Here is a 15,533-nt window from a genome sequence, read left to right as displayed (position 1 = left end):
AATTTGGCAGCTGTGTACAAGATGGATTAGAAAATCAAGATAAGGAGATGGGGAGCACAATTAGGTAAAACTGCAGTAATGTTTACTAGAGGTTATGACAATCTTATGTGTGTCAGAAAACCTCTTACCCAAAAATTATTCAGTTCTCACTAGAAGAGGGCATTCTCCACCAAGAAGGATCAGTGAAAAAAGGCCAGTTACAGAAGACCCTGCAAGGTTTCATACCCTAAGGCAGGCAATTCTCCCACAACTGTCCCTTATTCCCATTAGCTGGGAGGCAAGCTCACATTCTAGGCTGGAAATTCTTCCCAATGACAAAGAGCAAAGAAGCCTGCCACTATCCCCTATAGTCTGGGAGGTGGGTTCACAGTCTCTGCAGGGAAAAAAGGCCAAGAACTGGGAAACAGGGTATTGTTCTAGTCCTTATTTGTCAAATGCTAAAGCAAGGGAGGGGAAAAAACTGCAAGCAAGAGTGGAAGTCAAAAGACTCCTAAATGACTTAATGCTGACAAGGCTAGTGTTGCAAACAAAGGTGTGGGAAAGGTCTTGAGTTGGGTAATTCCTTAGGAAAACAGGACTCATGTCTGTCAGATCTCATAAAGGTTTCAAGATAGTTTCTCTCTCTCTTTCCCTAATCTGAGGAGTCTTCACAAAGGGTGTATCCCACTCAATCTGAACTAGAAAAGAGGCTTTCTGAAGAGAGAGAAAGTAAAATGTGAGAGAAGTAAAGATAGAATCAGAAGGCCTTAGAAACTTATAAGACATGGCATGGTAAAGGATAAGGAAAAGTCAAAGATCACTCCCAGGTTGTGAACCTGGGCAACTAGAAAGAGGGTGGCACTCTCAAGAAAAATGGGGAAATCTGGAGATGGGATGAGTTTAAGAAGGAATATAATTCAGACAGACTGAAGGTGAGACACCTTGTGAAAATTTTCAGAAGGTAGTAAATTTGTAGTTCAGAACAGAGATTGAGGCTAGATATTTAAACTTGGATGCTATATTCACAGATATAACCCTTGGATCTATGGAAGGTGAGGAGATCATGAAAAAAAAAGAGAAAGGAAAGAGCAGAAAACTCAGGACAGTTCCTTGGAGATGATCATACTTAGTGGGTAGGAGAAGAATAGTGATTCCACAAGGCAGACTGGGGAGTGGTCAGACACCTACAAAGAAAACCAAGATAAAGTAATGTACTGTAAGCAATGGCAAGAGAGAACATCCTAGAGGAAGAGTTGTCAAGAGAAGTCAAGAAGATGTTTTCAGAAAAGGCCAATGAACTTAGCCATTGAGATCTCCTGGTAACCTTGAGATCATGACTTCAATCAAGTGATGGGGTCTGAGGTCAGATTGCAAGAATTTGAAAAGAAGAATTAGAAGAAAGGGGATATAGAACATATTTACCCCTTTCTAAGGTGCAGCCTGTAAAAGGGAGAATAGTTTGAGGAAATTTCAAGGTCAAATGAAGGTATTTTAAAGATAAAAGAGAAATCTTGGCATACTTGTAGGAGGTACAGAAAGAATTAGTGAACGAGAAATTGAAGATCAGAGAAATAGAGGGAATGTCAGAGTGGACCAAGTTCTTAGGGGAAGTAGGAATGAAAGAGATCAAAAGCACACGGGGAGGGATAACCTTAGTAAGAAAGACAACCTTTTCATTAGATACAATGGAGGGAGAATGATAAGGAAATGTTTTGAGGTACAGAATGGGGTAGAAGAGGAACTTAAGACAGGTGAACTCCATTATCTCAATATAGTAGTAGACTACTGCCTTTTGCTAAAGAGGAGATAAGAGGTGGTACAAGAACTTTGAAAAAAAAAGTTTGGCATTTTTAAAAAGGATTTCCTTAGAACTCTAAGAACCTAACTAAAATGAAAAAAAATAAATTTGTAGTATTGTGTGACTTCCTCCTGTAATATGGTAAGATATGACTGACAACAAGACAAGGGGCAGAAAAGCTAATGGCCATTCATTCATGGATTTTGACTTGAGCGATAAAGATGGACAAAGTAGGATCTCAAAAGATCAGCAGGTCATAAGAGTTAGAAATGAGAAGGAACTGGAGGCAATCAAGTCCAACTGTAATTTTTAGATGAGGAAGCAGATGCAAAGTGGTAAGGTGAAGTGCTTAGGGTTACACAGCTAGTTCAGTGTCTGAGATGGAATTTGAGCCAAGTCTTGACACCAAGGTCAGTGCCTTAGCCATGACAATGAGCTGTAGTGAGATGGCTGGAAAATATACCATACAAAGATTGGTTAAAGAGTCTGAGATGTTTAGCCTGGAAAATAGAGGGGCTATGCTGGCTGTGTTTAAGCCCGTGATGGTTGGTAGGTTACTGTTACTGGGACCAGGGATTTGAATTCAAGTCTTCCTGACTCTAATTCTAGTACTATGTCACCTCTAGGTGAAGTTGCTAAATGATGGAGGCAGAGAGACAGTCTGGGAGTGAGTTAGCATCAAGCAATGTGTCTGCTCCTCCTCCTGACCCAGTGCATCAGGGAAAGTGAGAAAAGGAATAGCCAGTAATAGGGAATATCCAGATCTATAGTATCTTTGGAGAGAATTAAGTTAATGAAAAAAATATGAAAAGAGTATGAAATGAAAGGGCTAGCATACAGAGAAGTTTGTTAATAACAGAGCAGGAAGTTCAGAGGGCACAAGGAAATGAGAGGGCAAAGGAAAATGTAGACCATAGAGAGGTAAGACTGAGGGGAATAAGGATGAGAGGACAGAGGAAACATAGATAAGGGAATAATTGCCATTACTGAGGCTTTGAATGAATGAAACAATCAACTAATAAACACTAATTAATTGTCTATTATGTGCCAGGCACTGTTCTAAGTGCTGAGGAAACAAAAAGGAGGAAAAGACAATCCCTTTCTGCCCTCAAAGAGCTTACAATCAATGGAAAGAAAGAAGTAAATGGAACATAATCAACAGAGTATGAGCAGTTGATATGTGTCACCCATCCTCTAGCACACTTCACTGACTGGGTATATTGTACCCAGTAAACACAAGCAAGACCCAAGTAACAATTTAGAATTAGACCCTTTATTATATGCTATATTGGCTGATCAGGCCACATGGCAGGCTGACAAGGTACCACCCCACCATCCCAGGTTATACAGCAGCTATCTCAGGCAAAACCCCAGCTTTTAAAGGGAGGCCATGCTGCCAACAATTAGGTATTATGTAAGCAGAAACTTGCAGAGGCCAAAAACAGTGACAGGTCAGTACACACCCCACTGGCTCAGTCAGTCTCCCTGATTCAGAAGCCCACCCACCTCTATGCAGGTAAGCTGACTGGAAAAGGCAGAGATCCATTGGGGGAGGATGGAGCTAACCTGGCAGTCCACTCACTTACCTGAGGTTGGGGGATGGGAAAACAAGGTACAACAGGCACAGGATCAGTGCAGGCCCTCACAACGTCTGTCTCCCAAAGACCCACAATCTCTTACAGATCTCTTATAGACACTGGCAGCAAAATAACAATGGAAAGAAGGCTAGATTTGGAGTTATAAAGGACCTGGCCCTGATTTCCAGCTCTGCCACTTAATATCTGCATAACTCTAGTTAAGTCATTTAACCTTTATGAGATGTCAGGTTTTTCATCTGTAAAGTCTGGAGGTGGGAGGGAGCGAAAGAGGAGACTGGAGTAGAAACCTTGATAATCATTTAAGATCATATGAACCCCAATAAAGGCCAAAGCCTGAACTAATAAACCAGAAGAAGCACCTCATTCTAACAGGTATCCCTTCCTTGTTCACTGAGTAAACTCACAGGATGCCTCTTCCAGTGTCAACAAAGCAAGATGAAGTTGACTAAGCATTTTTTCTCTGTTTATGGCCATTAAGGATGAAGCCCTTAACCTGAGACATTACCTTGAATAGTGGGACTTTTCTTATCTTAATATTTTATTAACATATACTAGGTTATGGCATGTTAATGGCAAAGGAAACACAGGTTTTAGCATCAGGGCGGCCACAACCAGCCACTGCCTGTAGGGACCTCAAATCACCAGCAGGTGTGGCAGTTTCCAGAATTATCAACCCATAGATGCTAAGGACAAAGTGAGAGGTCACTGCAGTGTGGACTTTGGGACCTGGGAATTCGGGAGTACGGTCTGGCCTTTGCCCCCAGGTCGAGAAGTGGTTGAGGTGTGGTGGACATGAAGCCATTGACACACTGATGCTTCAGAGCTCCTGGCCTGCAGATTGTAGGGGAACCAAGCAACCAGTCTGAGGGGTAACTGCTCTTGCTTTAACCTGCTTGGATCCGGATCACTGTCTGGGGTGCAGGTGCTAGGGTGCATGACCAGTGTGCCAGAGCATGTAGAGGCTTCTGAAAGGACAGCCAACTAACAGCTCCAGTAGCTGAGAAAACCCCAGGTATTCGGAAAAATCTTCCTACTCTGGTAGCAGAGTTCTAATGTGGCAAAAAGCTCAAAAGTCAAGTAATTGAGTAGCAGCATGAGCAAACAAAGGAAGCAAGACAAACACAGTGGTCTGACTCTGGATTCCTTTTTTGGGGACAAAAAGGATCAAAGCATGGAAGAGGAGGAAGACAGTGAAGTCAGAACTCCTGCACCAAAAGCTTCCAAGAAAAGAATAAGCTGTCTACATGCCATAGAATAGCTTAAGAGAAGGAGATTGGAGTAGAGAACTTGATAATCATTTAAGATCATATGAACCCCAATATAGGTCAAAGCCTGAACTAATCAACCAGAAGAAGTACCTCAGTCTAACAGATATCCTTTCTTTGTTCATTGAGTGTAGGGCATAAAGGAGCGAGACAGAAGATCCCCAAGATTAAAATTGGAAGTGGATTTTATTACCGTGGGACTGCCATGGGGTCACATGCCCAAATCAGACAGTGAATTGGCATGTACAGTATGCCAGTTTTTAAAGAGATTACAATAGTCAGGTTATGTAAGCTGAAACTACAATCAGTGATTGGTCAGTGTATATTTGAATTTTCCCCTGTTTTCCTGGGCTGAGGTACAGGGAACACAGAATGGGTGGAGATGGGGAACACCGGTAGGGGATAGGGGGTGGGGGGCAGGGGACATGGAAGAATGGAGCAGGGATTTTACCCTAGGCTGAAACCCCCACCCACGGATCAATTAGGAGAGGGAAGGGTAAAGTTATACTAAAATGCCTGCTTACAGATCAATGTAAGGGAAGGGAAGGGTGAAGTTATGCTTACTGATCAATTAAGGGAATGGAAGGTGGGGTTGTGCTCAACAGAGTAAACTCAGAGGATGCCTCTTCCAGTGTAAAGAAAGCAAGATGAAGTTGACTAAGCATTTTTCCTCTGTTTATGGCCATTAAAAATGAAGTCCTTAACCTGAGACACTAACTTGAATAGTGGTACTTTTCTTATCTTAATATTTTATTAATATATACTATGTTATGGCATGTTAATGGCAAATGAAACACAGATATCCTGGGTTGTATTTTCAATTGACACTTTGTCAACTCTCTTTCCTTGTGTTTACAGCCTATTCAATTAAGAAAATTTCTTTCTCATGGTATGGTTAAACCCATATGGAGACCATAAATCTGAGGGACACAAATACTGAGTTGGGATTGTCCTAAAACATATAAAAAAAGGCTTGTCATTCTTTTATCAGTCAGTCAGAAGATTTTTTTCTGGTTCCATGATAGTGTATCTGCTACCCTTAAGGGAATAAACAGCATGAATTTATATATCACCTAGCCTGTTTGCCTCTTTTAACCAAACTTTCAGGTCAACAATCTCTAAGGTCTCTTCCAGTTTTAAGTCTTTGACACTATGATTATAGAAGCTACCTTTAGGTGTTCTATACTATAGCATACTAATATTACACATTGAACATTGTATTAAGGAAGGACAGATCTTTAAGGTTTCTCAAAGATCACAGGGAATCAAGCAGGCTCAAAAAGCCATCGACAATGAGACACTGCTTTCATAAACTGCAATCAGGGGACATTATCTATTTTCACTACATTCAAGTCACTAACTCTGGTTAGATGGGTAGGCACATATTTAATTCTAATTTAACTAGGATGGAGAAGATCCATATTACAGAAATAAAAGCTGCAAGTTCTCTAGAAACATCATTCTCTAATGTCAAAAGCAGGATGGGAAGGGATCTCAAGAATCTTCATGATGACTCAACTCCCCTCTGGTATTATAAATTACTGAGAATCAGCTTAATGCTCTCCCCTTCTTTCAGCATTGCCATCAGGCATTTCCTTTTGTGGCTTCTCTGAGTTACTGAATCACTTAGTTATGCAATAAAGAACTTTTCTTTTACTTTCAGTTTGCCCTACTTCCTTGAAGAAGTTGTTTGGTTCATAATGATGGCTGGGGTTTTTGTTCGGGATTTTTTAAATCATCAGATCTCTTATGGGAGTCTGGAAACCCCAAGGTCTTAGGAGCAGAGTCAGAAATATCAGAGCTGACTGAGCAGTGAAGAGGAAAATAATTAAGGAAGGATAACCAAAAACCAAGGGAAGACCAGATCATTGGGAGCACAGAAGTATTCACTTTGAAGTGAGCAAGAGCCTGTAAGAATTTTTCTTTATTTTCTCTTCCAAAGCTGTTTTCTTATGTTCTGTACAGTCTCTCCTCCTTGTTTAAGAGTCAGGTCAGAAGGAAGGAGAAGATGGATGAGAGCCAAGCTTGGTCCTGGAAAAAGTTGGGGGAGGCAGGGAGGAGAGAGATTGCATATGTGAGGAATGTTTCACATGCTTTCAATTTTGTGCGACTGCTTTCTTCCCTTCTCTTCAAAAAAGTGTAGCCTCACCCTCCCAGAACAAAGCCAGCTGCATCTCCACCTCAGGATCCTAGGGGTCCCCTGAGCCATTCTGATGCGGTCCCTCCACTGCTAGCCACCAGTGACTAGCAATTCATTTCCATCTAACCCATTTTTTTAAAAATTGGCTTTGACAAAGAGACATTTACATTTAATATATGGCAGAAATGAAAATACAAACATTTCCCATTCATTCCCAACATTTCAGGGTCACAGTCTCCCCTTTATAAGCTCGATCTTTGAAGAGTGGGCTCAGACTTCACACTTTTTCTACATAGCATTGGTCCTACCAAATTCATGCCTAAATATGGCAAGGTTATGAGATGAGCCTGGTCTCAGCTACTGCTGGGCTGTATCCTAAAGACCACTCCTCATTCCTAGGGTTCTCAAAGCTGGACAAGCTGGCTCAAAACCCCAGGATGGACTATATATACCTGAATGTCCAGGTGGCTCAATCTCCTCTCCTTTTGAAATTCACATCATAAGGTACAATCTGAGACAAAAAGACACCTGTGGAAGCAAAGGGCCTGAGGTTTTCTCCTGAAAGCATTATTTCTCTCCTCTTAAGGGATCACCACCAAATAGAAAGAAGCCCCTTGCCCACATCACCCCCACCTAGAGCTGGCTCTGGTAGATGAGTTCCCTGCATTCTGAAGGGCCCCAGGTCCAGATGCCCTTCCTTCTCTCAGCAGGCAGGGCAGTTGGGCATGCATGAGATTATGTTGAATCCAGGGAAGGAGGAGGCATGACCACACAGAGCAGGGCCATGGTGGGAATTTGTCTTGTTTGACTATGCATATTTGTTATAAGAGTGTGGTGCTTTTTTACCTGTAGGGGGAGAAAAGAAAAAAGGAAATAAACATTTATTAAGTGCCTACTGTGCACCAGGCTCTGTGCTAAGTACTTTATAAATAAAATCTCATTTGGTCTTCACAATAATCCTGGGAGGCAGGTGTTATTGTTATCCCTGTTTTACAGATGAGAAAACTGAGGCAAGCAGAGATTAAGTTACTTGCCTGGGGCCTCACAGTTGCTAAGTATCTGAAGCCAGATTTGAACTCAGGCCTACCTGACTCCAGGCCCAGTGCTCTAACCACTGTACTACCTAGCTGCCTAAGGTGATAGGAAGGGAAGGAAATAGATTTTTGTTCACTAAATAAATAATAATTTCAAGACAAAAGGCAAAAAAGAATTGTAGCCAGATTACACTATTTTACCCATCGATATGTTATCCATCTATTCATCAAGCTTATTTTATCCATCTATTTGCTCTCTGTCTCTCCCCAGCTCCTCCATTCAGTGTGTGTTACCCTGTACCCCACGTAAAGCAGAAGAGGGCCAGGTGTTTTATAGGGAAGGGCAAGATATTGCACCTCATTGGTGTGTCAACGGATATAGAGACAAAAACAAAAGTCATTTTATGGGAACCAGGCAGGAGGTAAAAGGGCATCTATACCAGAGAGAGCCCACACAAGAAATGTTAAGTCCAATAAACCCAATGAATGAGACCATGTAAATATCAAGTCACTTAAACCAATAAATTATTGACATTCTTACTTCACATTTGTGTAAGATGTTACCATAAATGTTAGTTCATTGCTCCACAAAAATGTTCTGTCAAGAAGGAAAATAAATGTTATCTTCATTTTAAGGCCAGGAAAACTGAGAACTGGAGAGATGAAACCAATTGCCCAAGGTTACCCAGCTCAGAGAGACCAGGGCCCAGCCTGAAGGGCATGCCTTTCCACTCTTACTCTAGGACTTTTTCCTCTACAATCAATAGGCATACATATGTACATATATGTGTGTATATGCCCTGGGTCACACAACTAGTAAATGTCCCTGGCCAGATTTAAACTCTTGAAGATGAGTTTTCCTGACTCCAAGCCTGACACTCTATCCACTCTGCCACATGTCTGTCCTTTAATGCCCTACATGGCATTAAAATAAATACCAGCAGATAAAAAGGTTTTGATGTTGTAATACTTCTTTAATGCCAGCAGTCGTCATCTACCTGAAAAAAAATTTGCACCGTGAGGCCCTGGGATCTCTGTTTATCCTCAAAGGACAACGGGCTTATAGGCTGTAATTGAGGTTGGCATTAGAAAATGCTTTTGCTGAAGGTCTCATATGTGGTGACATTTACTGCATTTCCCAAACACTCATCCATATGTACACTGTAGTCTCTCATTCTAAGCTTAGGGAGTTAGGAACAAAAGATTTGCTTTTGGTTTCAGTTTCATTTGTCCCTCCCACCCTTCCCTTCTTACTATAAAAAATACAGAAGCCTTCTGAGAAGCAAAAAAGAGAAGGAAAGAGAGGAGAGGAGAAGAGCAAATAAGGGAAGAGCTGAGAGAAAGAGAAAACTTGTGAGGGCATTTGTGAAGGATTAGACCAGAAACCTCTTGAAAAGGTAAGGGCCATTTCCAAATTTTCTGTTATCTTCCTTGCATCTTCTCATTGGAATGTGAAGTTTTGTCTCAGGATTAAAACCCTGTTGGAAGAGACAAGGGGCAAGCTTGAATAACACACGTTTGCTTGGCACTGATTTATCTAAACAGCTTCCTCTGGCCTTAGCCACCTATTCAGAAATCTGACATTGGCCCCTGGCTTTGTGTTCTGGAGACTTTATAATTCATCTCCCTTAAGGCAGTGGGAAGTGCTGAGGTTGACAGGTCTGTTCCACAGGTGCCATTCCTCAGAAAACAGAGCAAGACAAAGTTAAAGGAAAAAGGATGTGGCTATGATATGGGAGAACTTGTTTCTGGTCCTAGCTCTGTCTCTTCTAGTTGTCTGATCCCGGCTAAATTCTTTAACCTCTGTGAGCCACAGTTTTCTTATCAGCAAAAGTGAAGATGAAATGATATGTGTGTACAGGCAGGGGATGGGACCACGTGATTTCTTGGGGGTCTCCTATAGATGTGGAATCAATGATTCTTAGCCTAGTGGAGGGGAAATCATACTTGAACTAGATTTCAAGCATGTAGGGCTTCGTCCTCTGTCACTTAGGCAGTTTCAGTGGCAGGGGCATTTGCTTTTGCTGGGAAAAGAGAGAATCTATAAAGTTTACAAAGACCTGAGTCTATATCAGCCTGGAATTGCACGGCTCAGGAGCAGGGCAGTGTGAGTTCCCAGAATTCTCTGGGAGGAGGGCTGTAGTTGTCAGCCTGCAGACAGATGCAGGGGAAGCACAACACACCCTCTTTACTTACCCCCAGTGCTGGATGGCCCTCTCTGGGGATGGCCCTGCTCCTTCCTAGGTGGAGCCTGGGGCATGGGCGGCAGGGATGGCCCTTGCTCTGGGTCCCCTTGGGCCCTGTGGGCTCACTGCTGGTCAGCAGGCTCTAGGAGAAGGCTGGAGGACTGCCAGGACTTGGCTCCGACAAAGGGCGCATTCCACACGGGAGAATGACTGATTGAGCAAGAGTTGTTGTAGAGTCAGTCATTCGTGTCTGACTCTTCGTGACCCCACAGAACAGGTATCCATAGGGTTTTCTTGGCAAAGATACTAGACTGGTTTGCCATTTCCTTCTCCAGTGGATCATCTATTGTCAGCCAGTGCTCTCACCACCACCATCCAACAGACAAAGAGTAGACTGAGCTAATTCACTAGGAACAATCCAAGGTGAACCTTAAGAGACTTAGTAGTGAAAGCACAGAGAGGAATAATGCTAGCTGGAGTCTGAATTACCCTGTAAGGTTCGCTAAGTGCTTTAGAGAAAGTATCTCATTTAAGCCACACAACAACCCAGTGAAGTAGGCATTTTGGTATTGTGCCCATTGCACAGATGAGGACCCTGAGGGGCAGAGACATTCAGTCCATGGTGACCCAGCTGGATTGTGGCTGACAGGACAAGAGCCCGGCTCCTCCTGACTCCAGGGCCAGCCCTAGAGCCAACTGGTCATATGGCCTCAACATGTGCCATGGTAGGGGATGACATATCCTGTCACTTTTACTTGTATTTCCAGAATACCCAGGTGCTGACTTTTTCCAAACCAAAAGAAATGAGGAAAGTCTCCTTGCACTGCTCCACATAATCTAATAAGAACTATATATCTTATAAGGTCAGGGTTGATAGCAGTCTGCCCTCCAGGTTTGGCATAGTGAAGACTGACTTGGTCCAAACTCTGGGATGTTCCCAGGAGTAGAGAACTCCAGGCTATCTACATTGGACCAGAAAGCCAGGGAAATCATCTACATCTAAACCAGGAAGAAAGAATCCCTGATGACCCTGGGCAGCAGAAAGTGAGACTGTCCACACTCCTGGCCTTATATTTTGGCTCCCAGAAAGGACAATAAAGTTCTTTACAGTTCTACTATTTCTGTAAGGGCTGGGTTCAATTGGCTTTCTGAGTCTGGGGGGGAAAGACACCTCCCCAGACCCCTCACTTGGAGGGACTGGGGGTGGCCAGAGTCCCAGGCATTTTTTAAGCAGTCACTAAGGGGCTGGCTCTGGATTACTGTCAGGAGGTCAGAATTTGGGGTCCACATTCTCTATCTAGAAAGGGGGTGACTACCACCAATGAGTTCTGGTTGTCTGGACCTAAGATTTCTTTGGTGTGATAATCTCCTAGGGATAAAACTCCCTCTGCCAATGCAGGCCTACAACTGTACTGCAATTTAAAGCTTTAGAGAGATTCATGGACCATTGTTAGATCATTTGAGATACCTAGTGTCACAAATTCAGGTTGCATCAGAGAGTCTTTAATCTATGCCTGACTCTGAAAACAACTTTTTATCCACTCTGCCATGCAGTGAGTAAGGAGAGTGCCATACCATATTCAAACCAAAGGATTCCTTGGTGTCTACAAATTCTAAGGAAAAACAAGAGTTAGGAAATAAAAATTGGAACAGTAATCAGAAACCTGAGTGCAGTGGGAGAAGGGAGGGAGGGAGAGATGGACAGAAATCACGCTAAAGTCACTCAGGCACCACTAGCGCCAGACAATAATAAAAAACTATCTCAAAGTATTTTCCCCAGACACTGTCTCATATTATCCCTCCCTCACACCAACTCATGGCATGGTCACTGTGGGCCTGGAACAACATAATGAAAAGGGATATGATTATTGTAACAGGTAGAAACATTCAGGGTGGGACTTTTAAAGATTGGGAATATTTTTTCCTATGTGACAGCCTTAAGGATTAAAATCAAAGTGACAGAAAATCAGAACAAGGGAGCTTAGTGGTGAAGTGAGTGGATAGAGAGCTGGGCCAGGAGTCAGGAAGACCTGTGTTCAAACCCTGGAAACTGCCTCAGCTTCCTCATCTGTAAGAATGGGGATAATTGTACTTACCTCCCAGATTTGTCATGAGGATCAGATAATACATGTAAAGTGCTTTCTATCTCTTAAGGCACTACATCAAGGTAATTGTTATCATGGTCACAATAATATTATCATCATTGTAAATCTGCCATTGCCACTTCTATGTTCCTATAAATAGATTTCCACAAGCACAAATCATCCTCTTCTGCTGTCACCAATATCTGACTTACCAGGCAGTCTCAGTTGAGGACTGTGTGAATTCTGCATCTTGATTTCTGTCTAAGGGGCTCCTCTGCATTTACAGGTGACCGTGGCATCAGCAGAGCCCATGGAGGCCCCCATATGTCTGGTAGAAAACAGGAATGGAGAGCTGACGGTAAACCAGCAAGCCCTACAGATCCTGACTTCCATTACCAAGCCAGTGGTGGTGGTGGCTATTGTTGGCCTGTACCGCACTGGAAAATCCTACCTGATGAACAGGCTGGCAGGAAAGAACACAGGTAAGTGTGTTCCAGCCTCCAGGAGTCTACTTTTGGAGCATACTCTGCCACAGGGTTAAGTTGCTACAAGGCATGTCTAAGACCTAATGAAGATTTAAAAGTTGGTCCCTGATTTACTATTGCCCTCTTGTCAATCCATAAGCATTTATTAGGTGCCTACTATGTGCTAGAAAAGATGCTAAGTGCTTAGAAGACAAAGAAAGGAAAATTTAGTCCCTGCTGTCAAGGAGCTGATTGTTCAATGAGGGACACAACATACAAACAACTGTGTACAAATGAGATACATTAGAGGTAATCATTAGAGGAAAGGCACTAGCATGAAAGGGATTCAGGGAAGCTTCTCACTTAAGTTTACTGAGAATTGAAGGAAAACAGAGAAGACAAAAGGCAGAGATGAGGAGGGGGAGCATTCCAGGCAGGAGAAACTGAGTCAGGTAAAGGAGTATCCACCAAAGGCTTAAATCTCACACTGTAATACTTGTGAATTAAATTACCCCAGAATAGATATCATCATGACATTGAGACCCAAATGCTTCTATTTCTTTACAAATAGAAAAATGTCCTGTCCCTGACTGCTGTCCCCTGGCTTCCTGTTTCCTAGTGGCTCTCTCTTACCTACTGCTGGCCTGTGGCTGCTCAGGATTATCGTTGCCACTGTATATTACATTGGTCTGAGAATGTGGCTGCCAGCCCCTCCTGTGACTAATCAGAGCAGCCAGACCACAAGAGTGAAACATTTTGGTCATCCTGATTGTTCTCATAGGATCACCAACTGAGAATTGGAAGGACCATAGAGGATTCTAATTCAATCCCCCTCTTTTTACAATTAAGGAAACTGAGCCCCAGAGAGGTGGAGCGATCTGCCCCTGTCACACAGGTAGTAAACAACAGAGGCAAGATTTGAACCCAGGTCCTGTTACCCTGAAGTCAGAGCTTTCTGCACTATAGCACATTGTGGCTCATGTTTTGAAACGTATTTAGAATTGATTTATATGTTGCTATAGTCAAACTGAGCCCTGACAAGTATCAACAAGTTTACCTTTTGAATCTTCTCACCTCCCCTTTCTTCCCCAATAAAGGAATGAATTTATTAAGCACAATGTGCCAACTACCACATTAAGCACTGACAATGCCAGTACAGAATCAAGATAGCCCCTACTTTCAACAAGCTCATATAATGAGGAGATAACACACACACACACACACACACACACACACACAAGGTTCAGCTTCAATTCATGGAAAGGCCCCCCAGGTCCTAAGGGGTCAGCAGAAAATCAGATAGTAATGCATCTTCTCTCCTGCCTCCACCAGTGATTGAAACCACCTTTGCAGATCCGTTGGACAGTACAATGATTGTTTGGGGGTCTTCACTTGCTACTGTGACTAGTGAAGAAATGGGGGCTTCAACAATTGCAGAGTCAGTAGCCAGATCTAAGAGATTGTTCCTCTGAACCACAGCTGCCTGGGGTGGGCTGGATTCAGGACTGCTGGCCAGGTGAAGGGGATGCTGTTGTTTTCAGGGCTCTGAGACTTACCTGCTGCTAAAGGTGATGCCAATAAGTGGCTGTTGGTCAACTACTGGAGGTGGTAGAGACAGATTTCCCTGTTTCAACAGGGCTACTCCCCAGGACAATGACTGCAGGAGGCAGGCTGGAAGCAAGGCTGATGACAAGGGTTAGAGGTTAAAGGAGCTCCTCTTCCTAGGAGTTTTGGGAGAAATTATTGAGTTATCTCTACAAGGTCTGAGGGGAGGGCATGATCAAGATGGCAGCAGTGTTTTGATCTTCCTGCCCTATGTTGCCTTCCACTCAGGACGCCTAACAGATCCACAGAGGCTGGATTTCCAAGCCTGTGAGGGCCAGTTGGTCAGCTGTGTTCATAGCAGTGAGGAGGGAGGGCCCCTTCTCCACAGGATAAGAGCTGCATTGCTAGATTTTGGATTTATGGGCCAGACTGCCAGGAGAGCTGATGGTCTGGGGCATGTTGCTGTTCACAGGCATCCTGGGCTTACTTGCCCAAACGTGACATTTAGTCAGCAATTGTGGTGGTGGCAGCTAGGACGAAATCCCCCTCATTTCATCTTGAAACACAACAAAGTCCCAGAGCTCCAGGATCTCACATATAAATTAAGACCTATCCAGGGAACTCTTGATCCAGGACCACAACTCTGGGTCAAACAGGCTGGTTCTGAACTCTGAAAAATCTCACTAATTGTTCTCATTGGCTTTGGTTTCATTACTTTTCACTCTTATTTGTTTTTATATTTTGCCTCATACTTTTCTGTAAGACATGGAATATTACTTCTATCAACAGTTATGAAAATATAACCTTCCATCCTCTGTTAATTCTTTTATGATTCAAGTTTTAAAACTGTTTAAATCACTGATCTGTTTGGAAACCTGTGGTGTATAATGTAATGCAGCATGTTTCCATTTCTCATCAAATCAGTATCCTTCTCTGGACAGATTCCATTTCTCCCAAGGCTGTCCCCCAAAAGAGAAAGTACTCAGGGTGACTAGATGTTTAAGCAGATCTCCAACTCAAAGGAGGTCCATAAAGGACTAAGGGCATTCACAACACATCAAGTTTGGGTGCATTTAGCACTGAACATTTGCAGTGCCAAAATGGCCTCTACTTATAACTTCATTAACCTAGGGAACAAGAAGATAATCATTGCCAGGCTCCTCCTAGGCTAACCTTCCATAAGCCTCCACATCGACTCCCCCAAACAGAAAAGCAGAGTCCCAGGAAATTATAGCTCGGTGTCATCAGTCACACCAGCCTGCTTTCTCCTTCCTGGACCTGTCTGGGAATCTGACAAAGTTCCCTGCTGTCAGGAAGCCATCATAGTGCCCCAGATGCAGTTTTCTTTCCAGGAAACTCTCCCAGTTCCTCACACCCTTCTAAATTGGCTCATGGTGTGTGTAAAGACCTCTCAGGGGTGCCTCCACATAGCAACTACAC

General features: G+C 43.1%; 1 protein-coding gene across 2 annotated transcripts in view; it reads left to right on the top strand.

Annotated features, from left to right (window-relative positions):
* Positions 1 to 6,282: 6,282 nt before the first annotated feature.
* Positions 6,283 to 15,533, top strand: part of LOC138176673 (guanylate-binding protein 6-like) — a 25,674-nt gene continuing 16,423 nt past the window's right edge. Inside the window, exons 1-3 of one of the 2 annotated variants that reach the window (XM_069107482.1) lie at positions 6,283 to 6,550; positions 9,083 to 9,211; positions 12,371 to 12,566. In XM_069107482.1, the coding sequence (XP_068963583.1) occupies positions 12,395 to 12,566 (172 nt within the window). In that variant the 5' untranslated portion in view covers positions 6,283 to 6,550; positions 9,083 to 9,211; positions 12,371 to 12,394. The remainder of the gene's footprint in view (positions 6,551 to 9,082; positions 9,212 to 12,370; positions 12,567 to 15,533) is intronic. The other variant, XM_069107481.1, reaches the window with a different exon arrangement.

Source organism: Petaurus breviceps, unplaced genomic scaffold, assembly GCF_028583685.1.
Source record: "Petaurus breviceps papuanus isolate PSGF00001 unplaced genomic scaffold, PetGlider_PUasm1.0 90065, whole genome shotgun sequence".
Classification (NCBI taxonomy): domain Eukaryota; kingdom Metazoa; phylum Chordata; class Mammalia; order Diprotodontia; family Petauridae; genus Petaurus; species Petaurus breviceps.
Note: the sequence above shows the minus strand (reverse complement) of the source record. Positions and strands in the feature narration are given on the sequence as shown.